Source organism: Thamnophis sirtalis, unplaced genomic scaffold (genome assembly GCF_051295495.1).
Source record: "Thamnophis sirtalis isolate CommonGarterSnake01/CBP01778 unplaced genomic scaffold, rThaSir2_p1.2 scaffold_4, whole genome shotgun sequence".
NCBI classification, from domain to species: Eukaryota; Metazoa; Chordata; class Lepidosauria; order Squamata; family Natricidae; genus Thamnophis; species Thamnophis sirtalis.
Window position 1 is genome coordinate 22,669,785 of NW_028261384.1, and position 22,431 is coordinate 22,692,215.

Genomic DNA, 22,431 nt, shown 5'->3' on the forward strand with positions numbered 1-22,431 from the left:
AATATGCTGACTCTCTGTAAACCGCTTAGAGAGGCCTGAAAGGCCTATGAAGCGGTATATAAGTCTACTGCTATTGCTATTGCTATTGCTGATTTTTTCCCCACATCACTATATTTAAGCAGCGCCTATCTAGGAATACAGCTCTTGCCGGCTTAACAGGAATATATTTCCATAGCAGTGCTGTTTCTAGTCAGGCATCCCACTAAAAGAACCAGAGCAGCTTATGTAGAAAAGATTGTTGTGCCATCCATATAGCTTTTAGCAGTAGAACATCTCCAGTTTGAGCACAAGATCAGGTCACATTTCTATGTTTGGATAGTACCCAAGTTAAATCATAAAGGGATTTGTTGCTTTTTGTAGTAAAAATTTATTTGGGCTCAATCACTGTCCTAATGGGCATTAGAGGACGAAAAAGAAAGTGTACTAAATACAAGAATACAAGATATTATCCATCAACATTCAATATTGAAATATCCCTTGCCTTGTTGTTCCTTAAATGAACCTAATTGCTTTATTTGCCTTTTCCTGATTGTTAACATGTTATTTCTGAACATCAAACAGCAACCCATGAAACATATTTGTATTCCCTTTATAAATTGGAACACTTCTTGATTTGTATATAACCTGTTTTAATTATAACAAGTATGTACAGTCTTTTATAATAAACCATTCTTTAATTTTCTGGGTACTTTGAAATTCTAACAGGCAATCTAATTATTCGAGGAGTTGGTTATACTCCCAGCACACATGAGGAACTGCAGAAATAATTTAATACACTGATTGTATTTTATTTTTTGTGACCTTCAGCATCAATAGTGAACAGTGTAAACGAATGCCCACATTAAAACCAGAAACCTCTTCATTAAAAACATAGGTACCACGTGCTGCTACCAATTTAACAGACTGATTGTGTTTCACCGTTGCATAAGGCTTTCTTCAATAAAAGCATTTCATAAGCCTAGTTACTTAACTAGGAAAACTTTTTTTTAAAAAATGGGAACTCCACCAGAAGCAAGCCAAGATGTTCTGAGACAATTTAGGCACAGTCTGGTAAAATAGCTGCCAGAATCACCAGGAAGAAGAGGAGGATTATTTGTCCCGAGACAAGACAATCTCTGCCAGCTGCATAAGAGCATCTCTTTCTGGAGATGGTCGAAGCTTGCTAATCTCCTTCACTGCCTCATGGCAATAACGCTGTGCGAGGTAGTTTGTTTGCTGTATTCCACCACTCTAAGAAAAGACCAAAATATTAAAGGAGGAGTTAGTGAACCACACAAAGCTGCTGCTTCCTCATTCTGCAATTGGTTATGTGAGAGTTTAGCTGACTCTTTTTTTAGAACTGCATTTTATAGATCCATACAACTTAAATGTAGATTTAAGTTACTTTGAAAAGTTCCCTATCTCCAATGTGCTTTATACCACCATGGATGCCATGATTTACGAAAATGTTCTTTTAGTCTTAAACAACACCTGATATGCCCAACTCGCCAAATATAAAAATTGGCAGTTTGCTGAGAGAATCTTGCATGAATTACCAAGACAATATTTATCTGATCCATTTTCAGTATGATCTTTCTTTAGATCAGTGTTTTTTTCAAACTTGGAAAATTTAAGATGTGCGCACTTCAATTCCTAGAATTCTTCAGCCATTTTGGAGGCTGAGGAATTCTGGGAGTTGAAGTCCACACATCTTAAAGTTGCTAGGTTTGAAAAACACTCTACTAGATGTACATCCCTGCAGGAGCTAAAGACAACTTGCTGTATTTTTTGCACTATAAGATGTATTTCTCTCCCCCCTCCCTCAAAAAAAACTGGGTGGAAATGTCTGTGGGTCTTACAGACCGAATATTGTGGCAGGAGGGTTGGTATCTCACTGTTGTCACCATTCACTGCCACCAGGGAATATTGGAGTCTTTGCTGTCGAGCAGGTGATCGGTGATTGGATTGGCTTCCTGGAATACTGCCAATCAGCTGTTCTAGGCAGCAGGGATTGTCGCCGCCAATCACCATCACTCAATGGCAGTGATCGACGGTGTTCCAGGAGATCGATCCAACCACCAATCAGATGCTCAGCAGCCATTTCCTACCCTTGTTTTCTTCCTCTAAAGCTAATGTGCATCCTATGGTCCGATATGTCTTAGAGTGCAAAAAATACCTTATATGGGAGATATATGTATCTCCCTTTATCACATACAACACGAGTATCAAAGTCGCGGCATCACATTATCATCACGTGATATATCACAACGTTTTCCCCCTTCGGGGAGCTGGGGTGGGCGTGGCCTGCATGTGATGCATTTGGACTGCAGGCCATCACTTTGACACCCCTGCCATACAACAATCCTTTGAATAAGACTGGACTAAAACAAAATGACTTGGCTTAAAGTTCTATGAATTTTCATAGCTAAAGATGGTATTGAATTTGGGCCTATTTTCTAGTCCCATCCTTAATTACTATACTACACTGACTCTCCATGAACATTCGGATTCTTTACAGGAATATCTTGACCAACTCTCCATGAACATTTGAACAGTTCTATGCAAAAAACTCATGAATATATTTTCTTGCAAAATAGCATTGTCTTATTAAAATATTTAATCTGTGCTAATATATAATTGCTGTAGCATGTACATGGATTTATTACAGATGTTGTAACTTTAATCTTAGAATAAAAGAATCAGACATACAGGATGTCAACATGGTGTGTTTTTTAGGGATAAAGAGGTAGTCCTTGCTTAAAAATAACTAAACTACCCTGTTTAGTTATTTTTTGAAGTTATGAAAATACTGGGGGAAAAATTACAATTAGTCCTTGCATTTCGGGTAAGCAGAATCAAACAGAGAAGCTGATAGTGAAACTGCAAGTGATGTCACGTGATGTCTTGCTTAATGACCACATTTGGAAGTGAGATTGTAAGCATCGTGGTCACGTGATGACTCACTTAGCAATAGTATTGCAGGTCCCAACAGTGGTTGTTAAGCGAGGACCAGATGTATTTCAATCAACATTGTATGAATTGATGTTTGGTCTGCAAGGAAGAATGAAATCATAAGAGTATACCAAATTTTCTTTAGGAACAACTGCTACTTTTAATGAAGGTTTTTTCTTACCTGTAATACAAATTCCTGGGCGCGTTTAACATCGCCTGGATAAGTGAATCGCCTCATTATCATGGCATTAATTTCTGGAAACTAGAAAATAGAAAAGTATGATTGCCCCATCCTTGGCAGTTCGTCTACTGATGCATTCTAAATCCAGGCACAGCTATATAAGGGGTTTTTTTGTAGCTTGCTGGATGTTTTTCTCACGATCTACAATTCTATCGGAAGCAACCTCGCGGAAGTAACTGGGGACTGAGGGGTCCTTGGTGCTCTCTGAGCTTGCTTGTTTTCTTGCAGATGTTTCATTAGCCTAACTAAATAACATTATCAGTGCTAGTCAAACTAGGGACTCTCAAACAAAGGCAAGTTAAGAGGTTATGCTATCTGACAGTGTTCAAATCAAGTGAAACTGAGTTGATGATCTGAAAATGTCTGTTTCACTTTAATTCATTTCCAATATATTTAGGAAAGAAATTGTCATTTGAAAAACAAACAAACCCAACTACAGTGCTGGATTCTATATGAGTTAGTGTGCATGGATGTGTGACAAATTGGCCCAAACGTTAGAATTTCCTTTCTTTTTCAACAGTGTAATTTGGCCAGGATTTACAAGCTTTACTATCCTTCCCTATTGATTACAATAAAAAATTACTGTACTCAAATCTTTGCAATCCCTTGAATTCAATAAATTATCGGGCTCAACTGAAAGAAAAGAGCATCACTTTTATATTAATTCATGAATTTTCAGGTTCCACCACAAAACCGCGTTAGACTAAAGCGCGCTCGACGAAACCGCGTAGCTGACGTCATCACAGGCGACAACAGCGCGGAGACAGAAGCACGCTGTAAACGCTAAACCTAAAATTAACCCCTAAACCTAAACCTAACCCCCCTAAGCCTAAGCCTAATCCTAACCCTAAACCTAACCCTTAACCTAACCCTAAACCTAATACTAACCCTTAACCTAACCCTAAACTTAACCCTAACCCTTAATGTAACCCTAACCCTTAACCTAACCCTAAAGCTAACCCTAAAGCTAACCCTAAAGCTAACCCTTACCTTAAGTTGAATCGGCTTGCTTTCAAAGCGCTATTTAAAGTGCCCTTCTTTCTCCGCGCTCGCTGTTGTCGCCCTGTTGATGACATCAGCGACGCGGTTTAATCAGGCGCGTTTTAGTCGAGCGCGGTTTTGTTGTGCCACGGAATTTTCATATGAGGTACAGTAAACGGATTGAATGATTTAGCAAAACTTCAAAAAATTGACTTCACATCTAGTGTTTGACTGACTTTGGCTTAGTGTGTTTTATAAAAGTGAAGCTTTCCTCTTTCCAGTCATGTCTGACTCTAGAGAGCATTGCTCATATCTGTTTCTTAGCCAATGAACTATCATATGGCCAGCATGACTATGCCAGAGTGCATGGAAAGCTGTAATTGTCCCACTAAAGTGGTACCTATTTGCATGCTTTCAAACTGCTAGGTGATCAGGAATTGAAGCTAGTAACAGGACTGGAGACTAAAACATGAAAAACGGTTGCAGGATTTGAAGCAGATCTGGAGAAAAGAAGGACTGGGGGTGGACATGATAGCAGTATTTCAGTATTTGAGAAGCTGCCACAAAGAAGAGGTGGGGTCAACCTATTTTCCAAAGCACCAGAGGGCAGGACAAGAAACACTGGATGAAAATTAATAAGGAGACAAGTCACCTGGAATTGAGGAGAAACTTCCTGGCAGTGGGGACAATTGACCAGTGCAACAGCTTGCTTTCAGAAGTTATAGGGCTTTATCACTGAGGTTTTTAAGAAAAGACTGGGCAGTCACTTGTCTGAAACAGTATAGGAACTCCTGCTGGAGCAGAGGCTGGACTAGAACACTCCAAGGTCCCTTCCAGCTCTATTCTGATTTACTTCACAGTGCTTGAGTCTCGAACTTGGGCTGTCAAATTTCCAGTTTTTAACCACTGAGCCATCGCTCAGTGTTAGTGTGTTACATTCAACAAGCAAATGAAGTTTGTTTTAGAAAAGCATGGATAAACCACAAATTGAGAACCAGTTTACATAGTGGTTAAAGGAACAGGCTAGAAGTGGGGAGACCAGGAGTTCTAATCCCACCTGGGGCACGAAGGGTCCCTTTTAGGCCACTCACTCACTGTCTCTCAGGCCTAGAAAGGAGGCAATGGAAAACCACTTCTGAAAAATGTTGGTAAAAAAGTTACAGGGATCTATCCAGGCAGCCTTCAAGAATCAGATACAGTTGAATCGAAGCCCTATTGCCAATTAATATGAAGGTTAAATGCAACTTCCAACTATGTAAAATCTTGGAATACTCAAACTCAGCCAGGTTTTTACCATGAACTTGTAATGATCCTGTCAATAAACTTAACCGTGTCTTGTGTTGCTAATTTGATTTAGGATAATAAGAAACCAATTAAGGGTAGTATGTTTTATTGCTTCTGATTTGAAAAGCATCTGTAGAGGCTACCTTTCCTTTCTTTAAGCATCTTCCTTTTTTTCCTTTCAAAGCATGCATACACAACAATACTTTTAAATTTTAGCATAAATAAAAGACATGTAATATCTTGGGAAGAAAGTTATTCATACCTGCTGGCAAGCAAATAAGACGGGTCCAGTGGCTATTCCAAGTTTAAGGTCCGCTGATGCAGGCTTTCCTAGCTGTTCAGAACATGATGTAAAATCCAGCACATCATCTATCAGCTACAGTAAACCAAGAATATACAATACAAAGTTTACAAGATAACCTTGCAAGGATCTATAGCAATAGCAGTTAGACTTATATACCGCTTCATAGGGCTTTCAGCCCTCTCTAAGCGGTTTACAGAGTCAGCATATTGCCCCCAACAACAATCCGGGTCCTCATTTTACCCACCTCGGAAGGATGGAAGGCTGAGTCAACCCTGAGCCAGTGAGATTTGAACAGCTGAACTGCAGAACTGCAGTCAGCTGAAGTAGCCTGCAGTGCTGCATTTAACCACTGCGCCACCTCGGCTCTCAATCTAAGTAAAGGATACATGTATAAATGCTCCAAACCTCCCCCTTTTTAGCATTTTATTTGACTGATAAAAGCTCTGTTATCATTCTTTATACGTTACCTGAAATGCTATCCCAAGGTTTTTTCCATATAGATATGCAATTTCATGAACTTTTGGATCAGGACAGGCTAATACAGAAACCTGAAAAGGAAAAAAGAACAGACTCATTGGTTATTTCCCATTATTCATATGTGAATAATTCATCCACTAACAACAGAGAAACAGACATCAATAGCTGCATTCTGTCCAGTCCATCTTTATATACTGTATAAAGAGTTTTAAAAAATTAAAGCTATGGGAAAGATCAATAGCAACAAGACAGCATTAAAAGCAGGGTCTTCCAAAAGTCTGAAGAGTATATATCTAAGAATATATATAAGAATATATATGGGAATATAGATAGGTAGGTAGGTAGGTAGGTAGATAGATAGATAGATAGATAGATGATAGATAGATTGATAGAGATAGAGAGAGAGATAGTCAGAGAGATAGATAAACAAATAGAGTTACCTTTATATCCAAAAATTGATTGACTTTTAAGTATTTAATATAATTGCACATAACTGCAAACACAGAAGCTAACACATATAATAAGATTATGATTGCAAAATGTTTTGTTAGTTTTACAGTCATCATCAAATTTCATTGTAACACAGAGAAACACTATAACAAATGTTGAGGGCCCCACAATTAACTACTGTTTTTATTAACATTACTAATGTATTTAGTGTGCCAAACCTTTTGGCTTTAAACCAACACTTTTAAACTATGATTGTAAATAATGTAGTATCTTCTTACAAAATTGTGTGATCCACTCTATGAAATACACTACTAAAAATATTTGCACTTGCTCTATTTTTCAAGATAAACTCTATCCAGAATTCACTAAAACATGAACCCCTCTGGCCAGATCCTTCCAAAGCATGCCAGAAAAAAATGGTGCCTTCTATCAGGACCTCACTTTACAAGCATACTAGTGGTCTAAGGATCTAGGGTCCAACTTCTACGCTCATCTAATACTGATTTTTCATCTGGAACAGGCTTATATCTAATTCTAGATTAGGAATGCATATGATCAAGATAGAACTGACCCTCCAGCTATTAGTTTGCCCATCTATGGTCTCTAATAGCAGGCTAGGTTGAAGGTGCTATGTGAGGTGTTTGGTTTGGTTGCCATCATGTATTTTTTAAATGGCCAAAATTTCAAGAAATCATCAGATTTCTGGTATTTTCTCATCCAGTATGTGGTACGAATTCAGGTGGGAACTCTTAACATCTCATGAGATTCTATGAACTTGCACTTAATTATTTAAAAACAAAGCAAAACATAATTCTGTGTGATTTTGAAATTCTACAGATACTATCTGGGGAGGCGCACACAATACACTTCCTGAAAACACTGCATTGTTAAACCATGGCTTATTTAATGGGCTCCTTTTTTATTGTGATATGCATTAAAAAAAGGTTGGGAATGTCTGTTTAGTATTTCTCATGTCTTCTTAGAATCACCTGATATAATGCAGCAAAAGGTGAATCAAAGAAAGTTCGAAGAACTCCATTTACTGAAATGCTAAGTAACACCTTGATAGCATCATAACTGTAAAACCATTATTTACTCAATCAAGTTATTCCCAAAAGCTCAACGCCTTCTCTGAAACTGATGACGCAGAAAACTAAGTTCATCATAACTATTTTTTTGTTTTGTTTTGAATGAAGCTCCCACTTTTTCATTAGGTTTAATGTACTGGTTAAGTTATTTTCTCTCTTATTTCTCTCTCTGGAAAACAAACCAAAGATACCACTGCAGCCATTTTGTCAAAGCCCTTTTTTAATATTCATAGGCTTGTTGAAAAAATGGTTCAGTCTTCCAATTCCTAATCTGTCTCTCCTCCACACATTAAGATAAATTAACAGAAAAGATGGAACGTACATACTGCTTTACAGCTGTTTGCTATAAGACTTGCAGTCTTCTTAAAAGTTTTTTCGAGGTAGTGAGAAAATCTTTCATTTTCATTTTCTTTGGAACCCAGCTGGAGAAATTCACCTGTAAGAGGTAAAAAAGATCAAAGGTCTTAGCAACTAATTGCTAAGGGGATGGAAATTCAGTTATTTCTAGTTATGTTGCTAAAAAGCCTTACCACGCACCAGATCTTCAATCACTTGCGTTATTAGAGAAAGGACAGTTGTGTTCCCAATACGTGCTAAAACTAAAGATGCTGTAGAAAGGATGAAATCACCAGCTAAGACTGCCTGAAAAAGAATAATTGATTTTAAAATACTCTAGCCTGGCACCATTATTCACTTTATAGTTTGCATACCATTTTTAAAATATTCTTGTTACAGTAGTCAGGGAACCTGCCAACAAATAAATCTGAAGGCAACATCAGAAATGCAATTACAAGGATTGTACACATTTTATATTTTCCCCTCACTTATATAAAATATTTTCTTTTCATAAACTGTAAGCTAAAATGACAAGACAATGGAAGATTGGAAAGGAATTATAGGAGTTGAAGCCCATGTATCTTAAAGTTGCTAAGGTTGAGAAACACTGTTTTATATCCAAAAAAAACCCTCACCTAATTCCTTTCTCTTGTGCAAATTCAATATCAGGGTGAGGCTCCGCTCTTAACTTCTGCCAAGTTATTTATTTATCTCCTTTATTTAATTATATTAGATTATTATAACAACAGCTATTATCTGCTCATAGCTAACAAAGCTGAATACCCTTATATATTTTATGTTTCTGGGAGTTTCAAACACATATACAAAGCTTAATGGCAACTGTTGTGCATCTAGAAAGAACTAGAGTTTTCTTTTTTTAAAAACAAAAATTAATGTATACTTTCAATTATTTCACTTTCGTCCCTAAACCTAAACCGTTCAATCAAGCCATTGTGATCTTGCTCCTTTCTGAGCCCCTGGTTAGAGAAGGTGGTAAACTGCTTCTGGACTTATCCACAATCCTTGGATACTTTAGGTGTTTCACTGATTGTTGATTTTTCTCTGGGCCCTTCCTTGGACATATAGTTTATTTTTCAGAGTATGATGCATTTTTATCCCCTAAAAGAGGGTGAAAATTTGGGTGCGTCTTATACACCGAATATAGCCCACCCGTCAGACCCCACTCTTTGGCCTCTGCCTCCAAGCGATTTACCTCCTTGCAGCAAACAGGAAAAATGGAGCTTGCGGAGGTGGCAATAGGCTATGGCAATCCCTGCAACCTGAAACAGCTGATTATCGGAAAGCCTGTGCTGAAACTAAAATTGAAAGTGAAACAGGCTGTTTGTTGCAAGGAGGTAAGTCAATAACTATAAATGCCTATCAAATGTTCAAATTATTAGAATTATTTTTTAAAGACTGCTTTATTATTGTTCTAGACAACTTAACAAAATGAAGAAGCTTTTTAAAATAAATGTTTGATCTGAAGAGGCCCAGTGCTATTGTATCCTATTTTAATTAGTGAAGAATAATGTGTACTTCCAGAAAGCCACATCAATTTTAACAGTATCTGTACAAGTATAGTCTGAAATGTAACATCACAAACAGCGTGTATCATCTGTACTGTTTGCTGTTTGCTGCAAGGAGGCAAATTGCTGGGAGGCAGAGGCAAATATTTTCCCCTTGTTTTCTTCCCCAAAAGCTAGGTGCGTCTTATACTCCGAAAAACAGGGTATGTAATATCTTTCTTGTACTGCATTGCTCCATTTGGTGTTATGCAGATAAATCAAGTAACATTCCAACAACAGCTAAGAAAAAATACTTGCCTTCCTTTCCCCCCAGATGTGATTAACAGTAACTTTTCCTCTTCGTGAATTAGCATCATCAATTACATCATCATGAACTAGCGTAGCAGTATGGATCATTTCTGCAATTAATGCTACAGAGCGCTGGTTTGCCTTCACTTCTCTAAGATTGAGACGTGGAAAAAGAATAAGAAAAATATAGCATGTCAATCCTGTTTTAGAATAGCTTGAACAATACAGAAAAAGAAAGTAGATATCAAGTCAGATTCAAAAATTTTGAAAATAGGCATGTTCCAGCTTGCTAATCTAGCAGTTGACTTGATAATAATGAAATTGTATTCATGATTAATGTTTCGAATAAAAATCTTTGCGTTTTTTTCTAAACTAGTATTGAATAAAAATTAACCGAAGTTACTAATTACTATCAAACTTAAAATATTGACTATAATGTAAATATAATAATGATATGAACAATGAATATTATTAAAATTTTAGTACTACTGTTATTACATTATTAGAGAAGTTAAAATTGAGAGGAAGGCAATGTAGAATGGAGAACTACAAAGGCTAAACATGAATGCTGATACAGAAGGCTTTATAATTACTTTATATTTTTATGCTTGTCTCGTTTTTTTCTTTCTTTTTGTTGTGTTTTTCTTTCTGTTTTTAAAGGTAAAAATGTTTCATAAAAACTAACACATGATTAATGTTTCGAGTTTAGTTGAAGTTTATAATGAAATTAATCTTTCATATTTAATGTAGAAGTATAGAATTTAATTTGAAAAATAAATAGTCAGTAGTGTAGGTAATGCACATGGTGAGAAATTATTCTAAATAAGAGACATCCATTAAAGGTTGAATATCTGCTAAATCTTGTCCCTAATTGCTTTTGTATGGGAACAAACCTTAACTGTAATAATTCAAAAATAAAAATTAGATGTTTACCCAGAATTGTTATGATGAAAATTGCATGCTCTGGCCATTAGTGCCACAATAATTGGTCGAAAGGCCTTCCCTTTACCATCAAAGTAGTAGTCACACATTTCTTTAAGTTCTGAAGTAGAAACCCGTAATTCCTGCAAAAAGCCAAACAAATCCTGTCTATATCTGCTAATCTAGACTTGCTTTATGACAATAAAGTCCTATCTAAAGAATGATCTATTAGAGCTTATCGTAGCTCACCAAAAACATATTTACCTTTTTAATATCTTCATACAAATTTTTCAGGTCTTTCCCTCCAAGTTTAAAAGGATCTTTGTATTGTTCATCGGTGACTGCTTTACCAAAGAAATGAGTTTGCACTGTTGTATGTTGAAACCTAGCAAACCTTTTTGGGGAAGAAAGAAAATATTAACATAATCCCTGTAACTGAAGCAATTTGGTCATTTCTGCCCAGAAAAATAAGACTATTGTTACTATCCTAATTCAATTTTTAAAAAAGAAAATACATAAAAAGAAATAATTCTTCAAGCTTATCTACAAGGTTAAAAAAAAACATTCAGTCAATACTGAGAAGGAAGGACAACATAGGTTTTCTAAAATCATTAAGTTTGGAGATCTTTGGTGGATCTTGTGTTTGCCTTAAGCAGCTAAGATACCTTCAGAAGCAGTTAGTTTGCAATTCTACTATTCCTAATGGATCTCTTTCTCTTTCTCTCTCTCTCTCTGCCCAAGTTTTAACTAAGGACAGGTTAGAGACCCATCCAGTACAATTATTAGTTTCTGAGTCTCATCTTGCTGCAGCTACGTCATAGAAAAAGACTAGCTGTTTAGGATCTGTGAAATTATGAAGAACTCGAGGAAAAAAAGTTTAAGCAATTTATTCAAATGTATTATCTCTGTGAGGGACATAGATGGTTTCTAAATCTGATACATAAATAAAATAAATATTGTACCTTTGTGTGGGCATGCATATGGAGAATAAAGCAAAAGTTGTCATTTTGTATTGAATTAAACAAATGGAAAAAAACCCCACCAAGTATACCATTCTGCAGTTATTTTCCTTCCTCTAAAACAGGAGAATAAAAAAATCTAGTACCAAGCTACATGTTATATAATATATGAAATTATTTCCACTACATTAATTTCTTATGTATGGTGATGCATACCATTTCAGTAAATCACCATGAAATACCTTATATGATATATACATATACATTAAGTGTATATCATATACATAAGTGTATATCGTATATATAATAGCCAAAATTGCAAGTGATCACCAAGTTTCACAAGATTTTATCTTCCTCACTATTTTGCAAAAACTTTGGCAGAAAGATCACATTTCATACAATTTCCTATGTGATTTTGGTTATTCTAATTTTTATTTAATTTGAAATTTAATAGATGAGAGTATTTGCTCTGGTTGCTTCAGCTGCTATGTTAAGAAACATGCTTATATGATGATTCTCAAAAATTCTTAAATATTGATTTAATGATTTATATTGAATGTAATTTGTCAAAAGATGGAAAAAAGACTAAATGTTATGATGCCTGCAATTTAATATCTCCTTGCATCCTTCACAGTCAAACTTTAAAAGATACTGAAGTTACCTACTTTAGTATGACTGTATACATTTTTTATAATGTATACAGTAAAAAGCTTTCAACTTACCGCCAACATATACTATACATTTTTGGGAAAAATAGACACAGTCTTTCCCCTAAAAAACTAGATTTCTGCAGAAAGAGAAGAGAAAAAAAAGGATATTTATTATCTATATTTTATGCAGAATTAAGATAGAATTAACAAAAGTTACTACGGGTTACAGTGGCAATTGGAATCAAAATTTCTGTTGCTAAATGATGTGATTGTAAGGTGCAACATCACTTAGCGACAGTAATCCTGTAAGTTCCAGTTGTCATCATAACTCCAGGACCACATTGGTTAAGTGAAGACTTCAAATGAATAACGTGGGAAAAAACAGAAGTCCCAGGTAAGCAAGTTAGTGGGTAAGAGTTGTGGATGAGTGGATGAATGTTGTGGATTGAGGCCATGAGACCAGGTGGGTAGGTGCCACAGGTAGGGAGGCAAAAAAGTAATAGGAGGGGGAGCAAATCTTTATGTCATCTTTATGGTAAGGCATTTTTCATTGCAAACGTGGAAAGGGAACAAGAGGGAATGAGGTTAGTTAACTGAACAAGATTAGAAGTCCCAAATTAGACCCAAGAGGTCAATTGATTTTATTGCAGTTTCTTTGCATGGGTATTTGAAGCTCAGACATCAAACCACACTCCACAGATATTTCCCTTTATATCCACTTTTCTGCAGAGATGTTCAGTAGTTTACAAGTGGACACGTAGTTGGGGAGAGGAAAGTTCCCTGGATTTGTCTCAATGGGTTTTAGCAACCATAGGAGGGAAGCATAATAAATTTCTTTCATTTGGAAAACCTTGTAAAGATCATTACTAGCTTAAATCTCTTAATTTCTTTCTTTCAATCTATCTTCCTTTTTTGATTACTCAACTCATGAACTGTTGCAATACTTTCTCCTGAAGAAATTGGTTTGGAAGTATTGTGAAAATGGGTTTCTACAATGAAATGCAATGGACTGAACAAAATAATAAAAAAAATGCCTATTTCAACTCTGGCATCTTGTACAGGCCAGTAACTTGTGAATTGATGAACCTGGTTGAAACAGAGCATGTTTTCTCAAACTTAGGTATGTGTTGGAGCAATAATACTTTTTATACCACTTTTTTAAAACTTTGGCCAACTCAAGGTGACAAACACACCTAATATTCATGCCTCTATTTATCAGCCAGCATAGCCCATTGAGAATAATGCCCACTGCCAGATTATTTAATATTTCCAATGTTGAACCCTTTAAGAGATACCTTCAAGACAGGCAAACCCCATCAGCACATCTTGCTTCAGTCTTTAATAGGTTTTGTACAGCAGGAAATACTGTTGTTTTCCTTTTCTCTGGCCTTTGCTTATTGGCTCTGCAAACCCTTCTTCCTTTGCCCTTCTGCAAATCTAAGTCATTATCTGCCATCCGTGCCATCCAAATGCCCCAGGCGACATGTCTCATCAGCTGCACCCCAACACCACTGAAGAGGTCTTGCGTAACTAACTTCCTAAGTCGGCGCGCCAGGCTTGGAAAACGCTTCCCTTTCCGCTCTTCGTTTTCTCTTCCTCCCCTCGCCTTTTCTTAAGAATACCATCCCCACCAGTGACAAGGGGCATCGGGATATTACAGTTGCCCCATATTCTCAGGGCACCGGGGCTGGTAAACCTCGCCTTGGTTTTCAAGCAATACGCTGCTTCTGGGGGTTCCCCAAGGCGCTTCCTTCCGTCCCCGCTAAGCGCGCGTCCTGGCGTAACCCCCTTCCTCCTTTACCCGGAGCTCTCCCCGGGATCGGCTCCTCCGCCGGGACCAGCAATTGCTGCACCCATTCATTCCCTTCCTGACCTCTATTCGCCCCAAGTGCATCGCTACTTACGGCTGTCTTCAGCGCCGGCGCCGCTAGTTCATCGCCAGGCTGCTTGTTAGTGCTGCCACCGCTGCCGCCGCTGATACTACTGATGCTCTCCAAGCTGCAGCTTCGTAAGCTGCTCAAGAGTCTCGCTGTCCGGGACGAAGCGGCGCAGGGACAGCAGCAGCAGCGAGGCCGACACCAGAGCGCCATGGCTTCTGATTCAGATCGGACAAGAGGCCACGCCTGTCGCTGCCGCTGTTTTCAGATGGCAATAGGCCCACCCCGCGATCGCCTCGGCTGCGGTGGTAGCGGCAGCGGCAGCGGCAGCAGCAGCAGCAGCAGCGACCCGGACGCGGAAACCCCGGCTTGGGCAACGTGAGCGTGCCTGGCAATGCCGCCTCCCGGAGCTCTTTCCAGGAAACGCTACAACGCTGCGGGGCTTATGAGGAGGCAAGGGAGTGGCTGGGTGGTGCAAGAAGAAGAAGAAGGAGAGAGGAGGATCAAAACCCTCCCATGATTCACCGGCAAAAGACGGAGTCGAGATTAGATCCGGATTTAACTCGCCCCGAGTTGCCCCCTGCGCTGGCTTTGGCTGCTGGCTCCCAGTATACGTGAATAGAATTCGCCCTCTTCTGTACAAAATGTCACTTGGGATTTATATTAGAGAGGTGGGAAAGAGTAAGTCTGTCTGGAGTTATTTCTGAGAAAAGAGGGGTTAGGAGGATTGATGGTTGAAGCTCAACTTTTTTGGGGGGCGATCTTTTAATAACACCACTTTTAATAATGTAAGCGGGAATCTGTGCGTCTTTCAGTGTGTTTGGGAGTTAATTTTTGGACACAAGCATACCTTGTTGATTCTGTGTTGGGCTGTTTGTTGCCCTAGACCAGTGATGGTGAACCTTTTTGACAAGCATGCACATGTGCCGAAAGTGCCAGAAACCCGAAGACCAGCTGGCTGGTCACTAGCGCATGCACGCTGGCCAACTGGTTTTCATGCACACCCAAGCACCGGAAACCTGAAGACCAACTGGCCGGTGTGCACATGCCTGTTTTTGGGCTGGTTTTGGCCATTTTCAGGCAATTTTAAGGGCGTTTTCTGGCCCATTTTCAGAAGGTTTTTTGGGGCCCGTTTTCAGGCCAGCTCGCCGGTGTGCATGTGTGCACTGGAAACCAGAAGAGCAGCTTGCGATGACACGCATGCCCACAGAAAGAGCTCTGCATGCCACATCTGGCATGCATGCCATAGGTTTGCCATCATGGCCCTACACCCATACTATAGCTGGTAGGTAGTACATTTATAATAGCCAATAAAAAGGAGAAAGGATAATGTTAAAGCTTTTGAACAGCTTGAAAATCTTACATCTGCTGATGAAAAGAAAAGGAAGGAGATGGATGAAGTGAGGTATAAAAATTAGGCCAAATGTTTAATAATTTAAAATCTGCAATTCAGCCGAGATCCTGAGAGGGAAGTATATGTGTTAACAGTGAACTCCAAAAAGTATGCCCGAAAGGGAAGTGGGTGGGGGGGGGGGAATAAATGCTGCTTATACAGGAAGGGAAAAACATGGATATATTAGGATGATAAACATCACAAAGAGGGAGGGGGGAGTTCTTAGAAAAGGGAAAGAAAAGATCCATGTAATAATTATTGATAAAAATCTAAAATTAATTCAAAGTTATAATTAAATGTAGACCACACAAGAAATATATTGTTTCATCTTCTTATTTCTAGAACACATTTTTCAAAGATAATTAACAAATTCATACCTGGATCCATTCCTTATGATCAGGAGGGTAAGTTTTTTTCCATTTGCATTAAACTATTTCGAAAAGAATTCCGTTCATTTTTAAATTTTAAACGCATTCATTCTTGAAAATGGGATATTCCAGTTCTCAATTCTAATATACAGAAATGTAAGTTTTATAACTTGCATTTTACTTTTTAAATTATGAATATGATTGAATGCTTGGTTTGTGCTCAACCATTAAATTTCTTAAGGATCCCAAAAATACAAGTACCCCTATGGTTATTTGAACATCTAGATCACATTATCTGGTTAGTTCATGTTATTACATTGCTAGAATACATTTGTTCCAGTTAACAAAATAATCAGAAAACGTACCATATTGCTGTTCTACCTCAATAAGCTTTGATAATAACATTGTATAATGATCAAAACTAGTCATAATACCATTAGCATATCAGAACCAATTATCACCTATTCCCATACAATTCTTTAACAAAAAGGCCAATAGTTCAGAACCACTGTGAAGATTGTTTGATTTAAACAATTACCACTATATAACTTGATAGACTGAAAGACAGATACATTCAGGAGTGGGTTACTGCTGGCATTACTGCCAGTTCTCTTCACGCGGGATTTGCACGCACACTGCTCACTTTGCTCGTGCCCCCGCCACACATTGCTTGCACATGTGCAGTTGCCTATAAATTGTTCTGTGCATGTGCAGAACATTATAAAATAACTAAGAAACATGCTGGCAACAGCATGGGCGACCAGGAAACTGGTTCGGGGGCGTGGTGAGCCTCCCATCCCTACCGGTTTGGCAATCCAGTTACAATTTGCACTACCGGTTTGCCTGAAATGGTGACAACCGGTAGCAATCCACCTCTGGATAGGTTCATAATAACTGTAGCTTCTGGATGAAGGTACAAGTCTTCATTTAATAATCCTAATTGGGACTGGCCATCTATCGCTAAGCAAAGCAGCTGTTAAGTTAAATGTCACTTTCCATTGATTAGCAATGGCAGTTCCAGCAGTCCCAGTTACTGTTGTTGAATGAATATATGATCTCTCCCACAACTCTGTCCTTTTGGCCACCTACCACAGTTAGTTACCCCCATTGTTCAGCCCTATGTGCTATCTGATGCCCATTATACTGTGCACCATTTTCACAAAAGTTTCTTTCATGTGACAGCCAGATCTGTCTTTTGCAAAAAAAAAAAAAAAAAAAAGAACTCAGCTAGCACAGACACAAAAAAGACTTGGCCAGCAGTATCCTGTAAAGTGTTGTGTGATACACACCTACTCATCTGTAGCTCACACATCGTCTTGCATGAGATTTCCATGAGGCCCCATGTGTGATTGGGATGACGCAAAGAGATGGCAGTAAAGATGACAATGAAGGTCAGCTGGGAGTGGGAGATGCACAGTAGTAGGTGGGATGGATGCAAATTTTGTTCATCTGATGGGAGGGTATTATGATGGCCACAATTTCAAGAGTAAGTCGCTTAGTTCAACACCATCGTAATTTCAAACAGTTGCTGAATGAGTAGTCATTAAGTGAGGATATCTGCGTCAAGTTATAATCCAATGAACAAAATAAAGTGGATGATACCATAACATCTCAGAATGTGCTAAATCAGGCCTTTTTAGCATATAACAGAATAGGAAAACTGATGCAGTAGCTGTTGAAATGTCAATATAATGCTAAATGATATCCTAAAACTTTCAATCCTTGAAGCAGCTTTGGAGGAAAAGGTTGAGAGCACTTGAAGAATCTGAAGCTCATTCATGGCTAAGCCACAATTTAGCATTGCATTCTAAAGAGATAATTCAGCTTCACACCGTGGAGCTGTCAGTGTTCATTTTCACACATAGTTTGAAAAGTCAGTTGGCTGAAGATATGATCTGCTAAATAAAACCATAGCTATTTATACAACACTATTAGCCATGTGTGATGAACTTGAAGCCTCATTTGGCCTGGGCAGCCTATTCCCACTACAGTTGTCAGAAACCTGCAGCATCTGCAGTTTCTCATTACTGTGAACCCTTAAAACCTATTGTAGATATATCTAAAATAGTCTTAACGTAGTTAAAACAATAAAATGGTTCAAAATCCTACTCACACTGCTTAGAACAAAGGTGTGTGTATGGGGGGGGGGGGAGCAGAATATCCTGACCTTGGGCACATATTGCCTTAGGCCAAGGGTGTCAAACTCAAGGCTGGATCTGGCCTGCAAGGTGCTTAAAGCCTGGAAATAGCAAAGGACTGGCTAGCAGTGCCTCTGGCAGCCCCCCTATACCCCGCTTTTGGCCTGGATGGCCTCCTTCAGCACTCTGCTGGCCAAAACGGGGCACGGGGGAGGGCGCTAAGGAGGTGGTGCAGAAGGCATCCACCTCCCACCCCCCCACTGGCCAGTCCATGGCGGAACACTACTGTTGAGGACTCGGAAAATCCTCGACTTACGACCTGGCGGCTAGCAACCAGCCAAGCTGCGCCCTGATTGGCTAAGGCACGGCTTGGCTGAGCGCAGGCCGCTAGGGGCGCGCTCATTGGCTTTCCCTGCTTGACAGCTCCGTATAAATAGCTGTCAAGCAAGGAAGGTGCTGAATCGCCTGTAAATAGTTACCTGAATAAACCGTTCCTCGTCCAGCAGTTCTGGCTCCAGTCTCGTCCTTCCGCCGATCTACAAAAACTACAATGCTGATCTGGCCCTCGAAGAAATCCAGAAATCCAGTTTGACACCCCTACCTTAGGCACCTAAGTTTGCATCATCACCCTGCACATTATGGTGCTTGTGGATCTGCAAAGGTTTTCTTCGTACTGGTTCCCTTTCTAAGTACTAGTGTAGACACTGCAGCACATAGATTTTTATAACACATTGATAAAACAAACCAAAACAAAATTGGTTTAAATTAATCATAGAATGTAAAGTCTGTAAGTGGCCTTTAAAGTTCATCTAGTCCAGTCCTTTGCCTAAGAACAGGAATCTATTATTACATCATCTCCAATACATAGCAATCCAGCCTTTACTTAAACAACTCTTATCATCATTCATCAGTTCTACTGGCATTCTGCTCGCAGGCCTATTAAGGCATTTTCCCATTATATAACTGAAATTTATTTATTTATTTATTTATTTATTTATTTATTTATTTATTTATTTATTTATTTATTTATTAGACTTATATACCGCTTCATAGGGCTTTCAGCCCTCTCTAAGCGGTTTACAGATTTTTAGCAAATTGAGTCAGCAAATTGCCCCCACAGTCTGGGTCCTCATTTCACCCACCTCGGAAGGATGGAATGCTGAGTCAACCTTGAGCCGGTGAGATTTGAACCGCTGAACTGCAGATAACAGTCAGCTGAAGTGGCCTGCAGTACTGCACCCTAACCACTGCGCCACCTCGCCAAAATTCCTTTAAATCCAATGTTTCTTGTCCTGTCTCCTATAGTTTTTGATCCCATCCACATTATAGTCCTGATTCTTGAAAACATAAAACATGTCCAATCTTCTCTTAAACTTACTCAGCACCTCTGACTATTTCTTAAATATTTCTCCTTCCATGTCACCTTGGTTGATCTTTGGATTGTCAATTTTCTTTCCCAAATGTGGCACCTAGAACTAGATGCAATATTCTACATGCCACTTGTCTAGTAACTTACATATAATTAACAATATTGGTTGAAAAGATTTGCCATCGTGTATAAAAAAGGTAAATAAAATAATTTTCCTAGGAATAAACCAGAGATGATATTCAGGGGGTTCTGACCAGTTCTGGAGAACCGGTAGTGGAAATTTTGAGTAGTTCGGAGAACCGGTAAATACCACCTCTGACTGCCCCCCCCCCATCTATTCCCTACCTTCTGAGTTGCAGCTGATCGGGAGAAAATGGGGATTTTACAATAACCTTCCCCTGGAGTTGGGTGGGAAGATTTTACAGTATCCTTCCCCTGTCATGCCCACCAAGCCATGCCATGCCACACCCACCAAGCCCACAGAATCAGTAGTAAAAAAATTTGAATGTCACCACTGGATTAAACAATCATTGCTGGTCTCAGTCATATCAACAAGCCAATGGTAATGTAAACTCAGATCTACTATGTGCTGCTGAGTAATCTGGAACTATTACAGTTTGGCTTTGTGTAGGATAAAACTTTGAGACTCCTTGATCACTGATGGACTATCCTATCTAGGAAATTGCTGTGTTATTACATTTGGGCTTGTTCTTTATTTTCATTATCATTGGCTTTGGGATTCTTCAATATCCTAGGGATATTTAACTTTTGGGGTTAGGGTTTGTACGATAATAATTCTAATAATTCTCATCCTCTTTGCCCTATCACATTGAAATAATTAGTGCTGGAAACTAGCACTACATGATGTTGGGCATTATAACTGTATAACTCAGTGACATAAATCTCTATCTCAATCACAATCATTAACCAAAGGCTATCTTTTGTTTCATAGTGAGGCAGACTCAAGGTAAAAATCAGCATCTTGAAAGGAATCCAGAATACGAGTACAGGGTGTTTTTTGTTTTTGTTTTTTTAAACAAAACTGCCCAGTTTGGTAACTGGTGTTTATGCCAGGAAATAGTGCTAATCTGCTTGAATTGATAAATCAGAATGCTATTCAGTGGTAAATATAGCCAAAATGTCATCCAGCCACTGAAAATAATATCAGGAAAGATTGCCATTGGTGGAGAAAATGTAACTGTTTGCACAAGTACTTGATTCCACCATTGACTTTTGGAAATCTATGGTCAGCCCATAGATCATGATTATTTGACTTCTTTGAGAGAAAACAGACTTGTCTGATCTGCAGTTGTTGATTAATGATGGTGATTGAGATATTTCTCAATCACCATCTTTCATTAAGTGATGTGGTTATAAAGCACATCATCATGTCACTGCACTGCTTAATGGCAGAAGTTTCGGCATATCTGGTTGCTATTAAGCAAATCCCATACCATCATTAATGTTACGTCGCCATGACTACAACCGGGAATGTCAATCACATAATTGGCAAGCGCTGATTGGTCCAGACGCAACTGCAGTCTGGCGGGAAGATTCCAGGCTTCCCATTGGTTAACTGTTTGACAGCTAGGCTATATAAGAACTGTCAGGTTAAATTGTTGTTCGTTTGCTGTTAGTTCTTAAAACAAAGCAGTTGTTCCAGCAATCTGTCTCCGTGCCTTACCTCAGAGCTCAGACTATAGCACTGGCGATGAAGGTAGGATTCTGAGGGAAATTTTTTAACGATCCCTCAGAACTACCTTGTAATTAAAAGCAATGGCAAAACTAACGGCAGTACTTCCTTTTGAAGCTTTCGCCCTGGAGAAAGAATCTTGGGAAACATTCATGCTGCGATTCGAATGTTTCATTTTAGCTCATGATTTGGCTGAAATATCTCCCGAAAGGAAGAGGGGATATTTCCTAAGTGTATGTGGCCCAGAAACATTTTCCATGGCCTGGGCTCTAGCTGCTCCAGCTTCTGTCCATGCTGTCCCATGGGACACTTTATTGGCCATGTTGAAGGCATACTACGCTCCTGCTCCCTCACGTTTTGCCAGGATATATTCTTTCTGATTGTGTAGGCAGAAATAAACTGAATCCATAAACCAGTTTATGTCTTCTCTGAGAAGAGCAGCAATTTACTGCGATTTCCCTGATTTAGAAGAAGCCTTGCTAGAGCAGCTAATTTGTGGCATTAAAGACCTGCGACTTCAGCGCTGGTTGTTGGCAAAGTCTGATTTAGATTTGACCATTGCTTTTGATGAGGCAAGAGCGGCCGAACCGTCAGACCTATCTGTGGCTGAAATTCGAAGAATACAGGCCGCGCATAATGAGCCCTCAGCTGCAGCCATGATCAATCATCAGGTGGCTGCAGATGAGGACGAAGAGGGGGCAGCTGAAGATGTCAGCCGTTTAAATTTGACCGCAAACCGCCAGTGGAAGCTGCGCACATCTTGCTTCTGTTTGCTGCGCCGCCCTTCCAAGAGAAGACAAGCCGGCCGGTCGCCCTGACTACTGACCTAAGGACAGGCATTCATTCCAGACCAAAGTTGACTGCCATGCCATAGACCGCGGGGAGGACAATATGGACACAGCCAATACCGCAGCTGTGAGGAGTGCCAGCTGCAAGAAGCTGTTCATCAGTGTACTGATTGAGGCGACTCCATGTAGAATGTAGGTGGACATGGGGTCTACTAAATCAATTATCGGTTGGGGAACTCAAGCGGCTACTGCCCAAAGTTAAAAAAACCAATTTGGCACGGGGCAGCTGCTTTTTAAGGGATTACTAAAATAATCCAATACCAGTTATTGGCTATGGGATGTTCACTGTGGAATATGGCCAATTTAAAG

General features: G+C 39.1%; 2 protein-coding genes across 8 annotated transcripts in view; one reads left to right on the plus strand and one right to left on the minus strand.

Moving 5' to 3' along the window:
- Positions 1 to 605: 605 nt before the first annotated feature.
- On the minus strand, positions 606 to 14,526 carry PDSS1 (decaprenyl diphosphate synthase subunit 1). 5 transcript variants are annotated; one of them, XR_015696325.1, is made up of 12 exons: positions 14,341 to 14,526; positions 12,509 to 12,573; positions 11,092 to 11,221; positions 10,840 to 10,970; positions 9,912 to 10,057; positions 8,287 to 8,394; positions 8,083 to 8,192; positions 6,209 to 6,289; positions 5,700 to 5,813; positions 3,113 to 3,193; positions 2,944 to 3,030; positions 1,093 to 1,230 (listed from the first exon to the last, which is right to left on the minus strand). XR_015696325.1 is itself a non-coding variant. In XM_087712599.1 (11 exons), the coding sequence occupies exons 1-11, from the start codon at positions 14,524 to 14,526 to the stop codon at positions 1,090 to 1,092; spliced, it is 1,293 nt and encodes a 430-aa protein (XP_087568725.1). In that variant the 3' UTR covers positions 606 to 1,089. The 5 variants fall into 5 exon arrangements, 4 of the variants coding, with proteins under 4 accessions (XP_087568725.1, XP_087568728.1, XP_087568727.1 ...); XM_087712599.1 differs by lacking the exon at positions 2,944 to 3,030 and having other exon boundaries at positions 606 to 1,230; XM_087712602.1 differs by lacking the exons at positions 2,944 to 3,030; positions 10,840 to 10,970; positions 12,509 to 12,573 and having other exon boundaries at positions 606 to 1,230; positions 14,341 to 14,478.
- LOC106538578 (uncharacterized) overlaps positions 14,525 to 22,431 on the plus strand; it is a 51,395-nt gene continuing 43,488 nt past the window's right edge. Inside the window, exons 1-2 of one of the 3 annotated variants that reach the window (XM_087712593.1) lie at positions 14,691 to 14,994; positions 16,049 to 16,110. Coding sequence is in view for 1 of the 3 variants with exons in the window: in XM_087712595.1 (XP_087568721.1) it covers positions 14,525 to 14,691 (167 nt within the window). In the remaining 2 variants the exon portion in view is untranslated. Of the gene's footprint in view, positions 14,995 to 16,048; positions 16,111 to 22,431 lie in introns of all 3 variants that reach the window. The other 2 variants (XM_087712594.1, XM_087712595.1) reach the window with 2 other exon arrangements.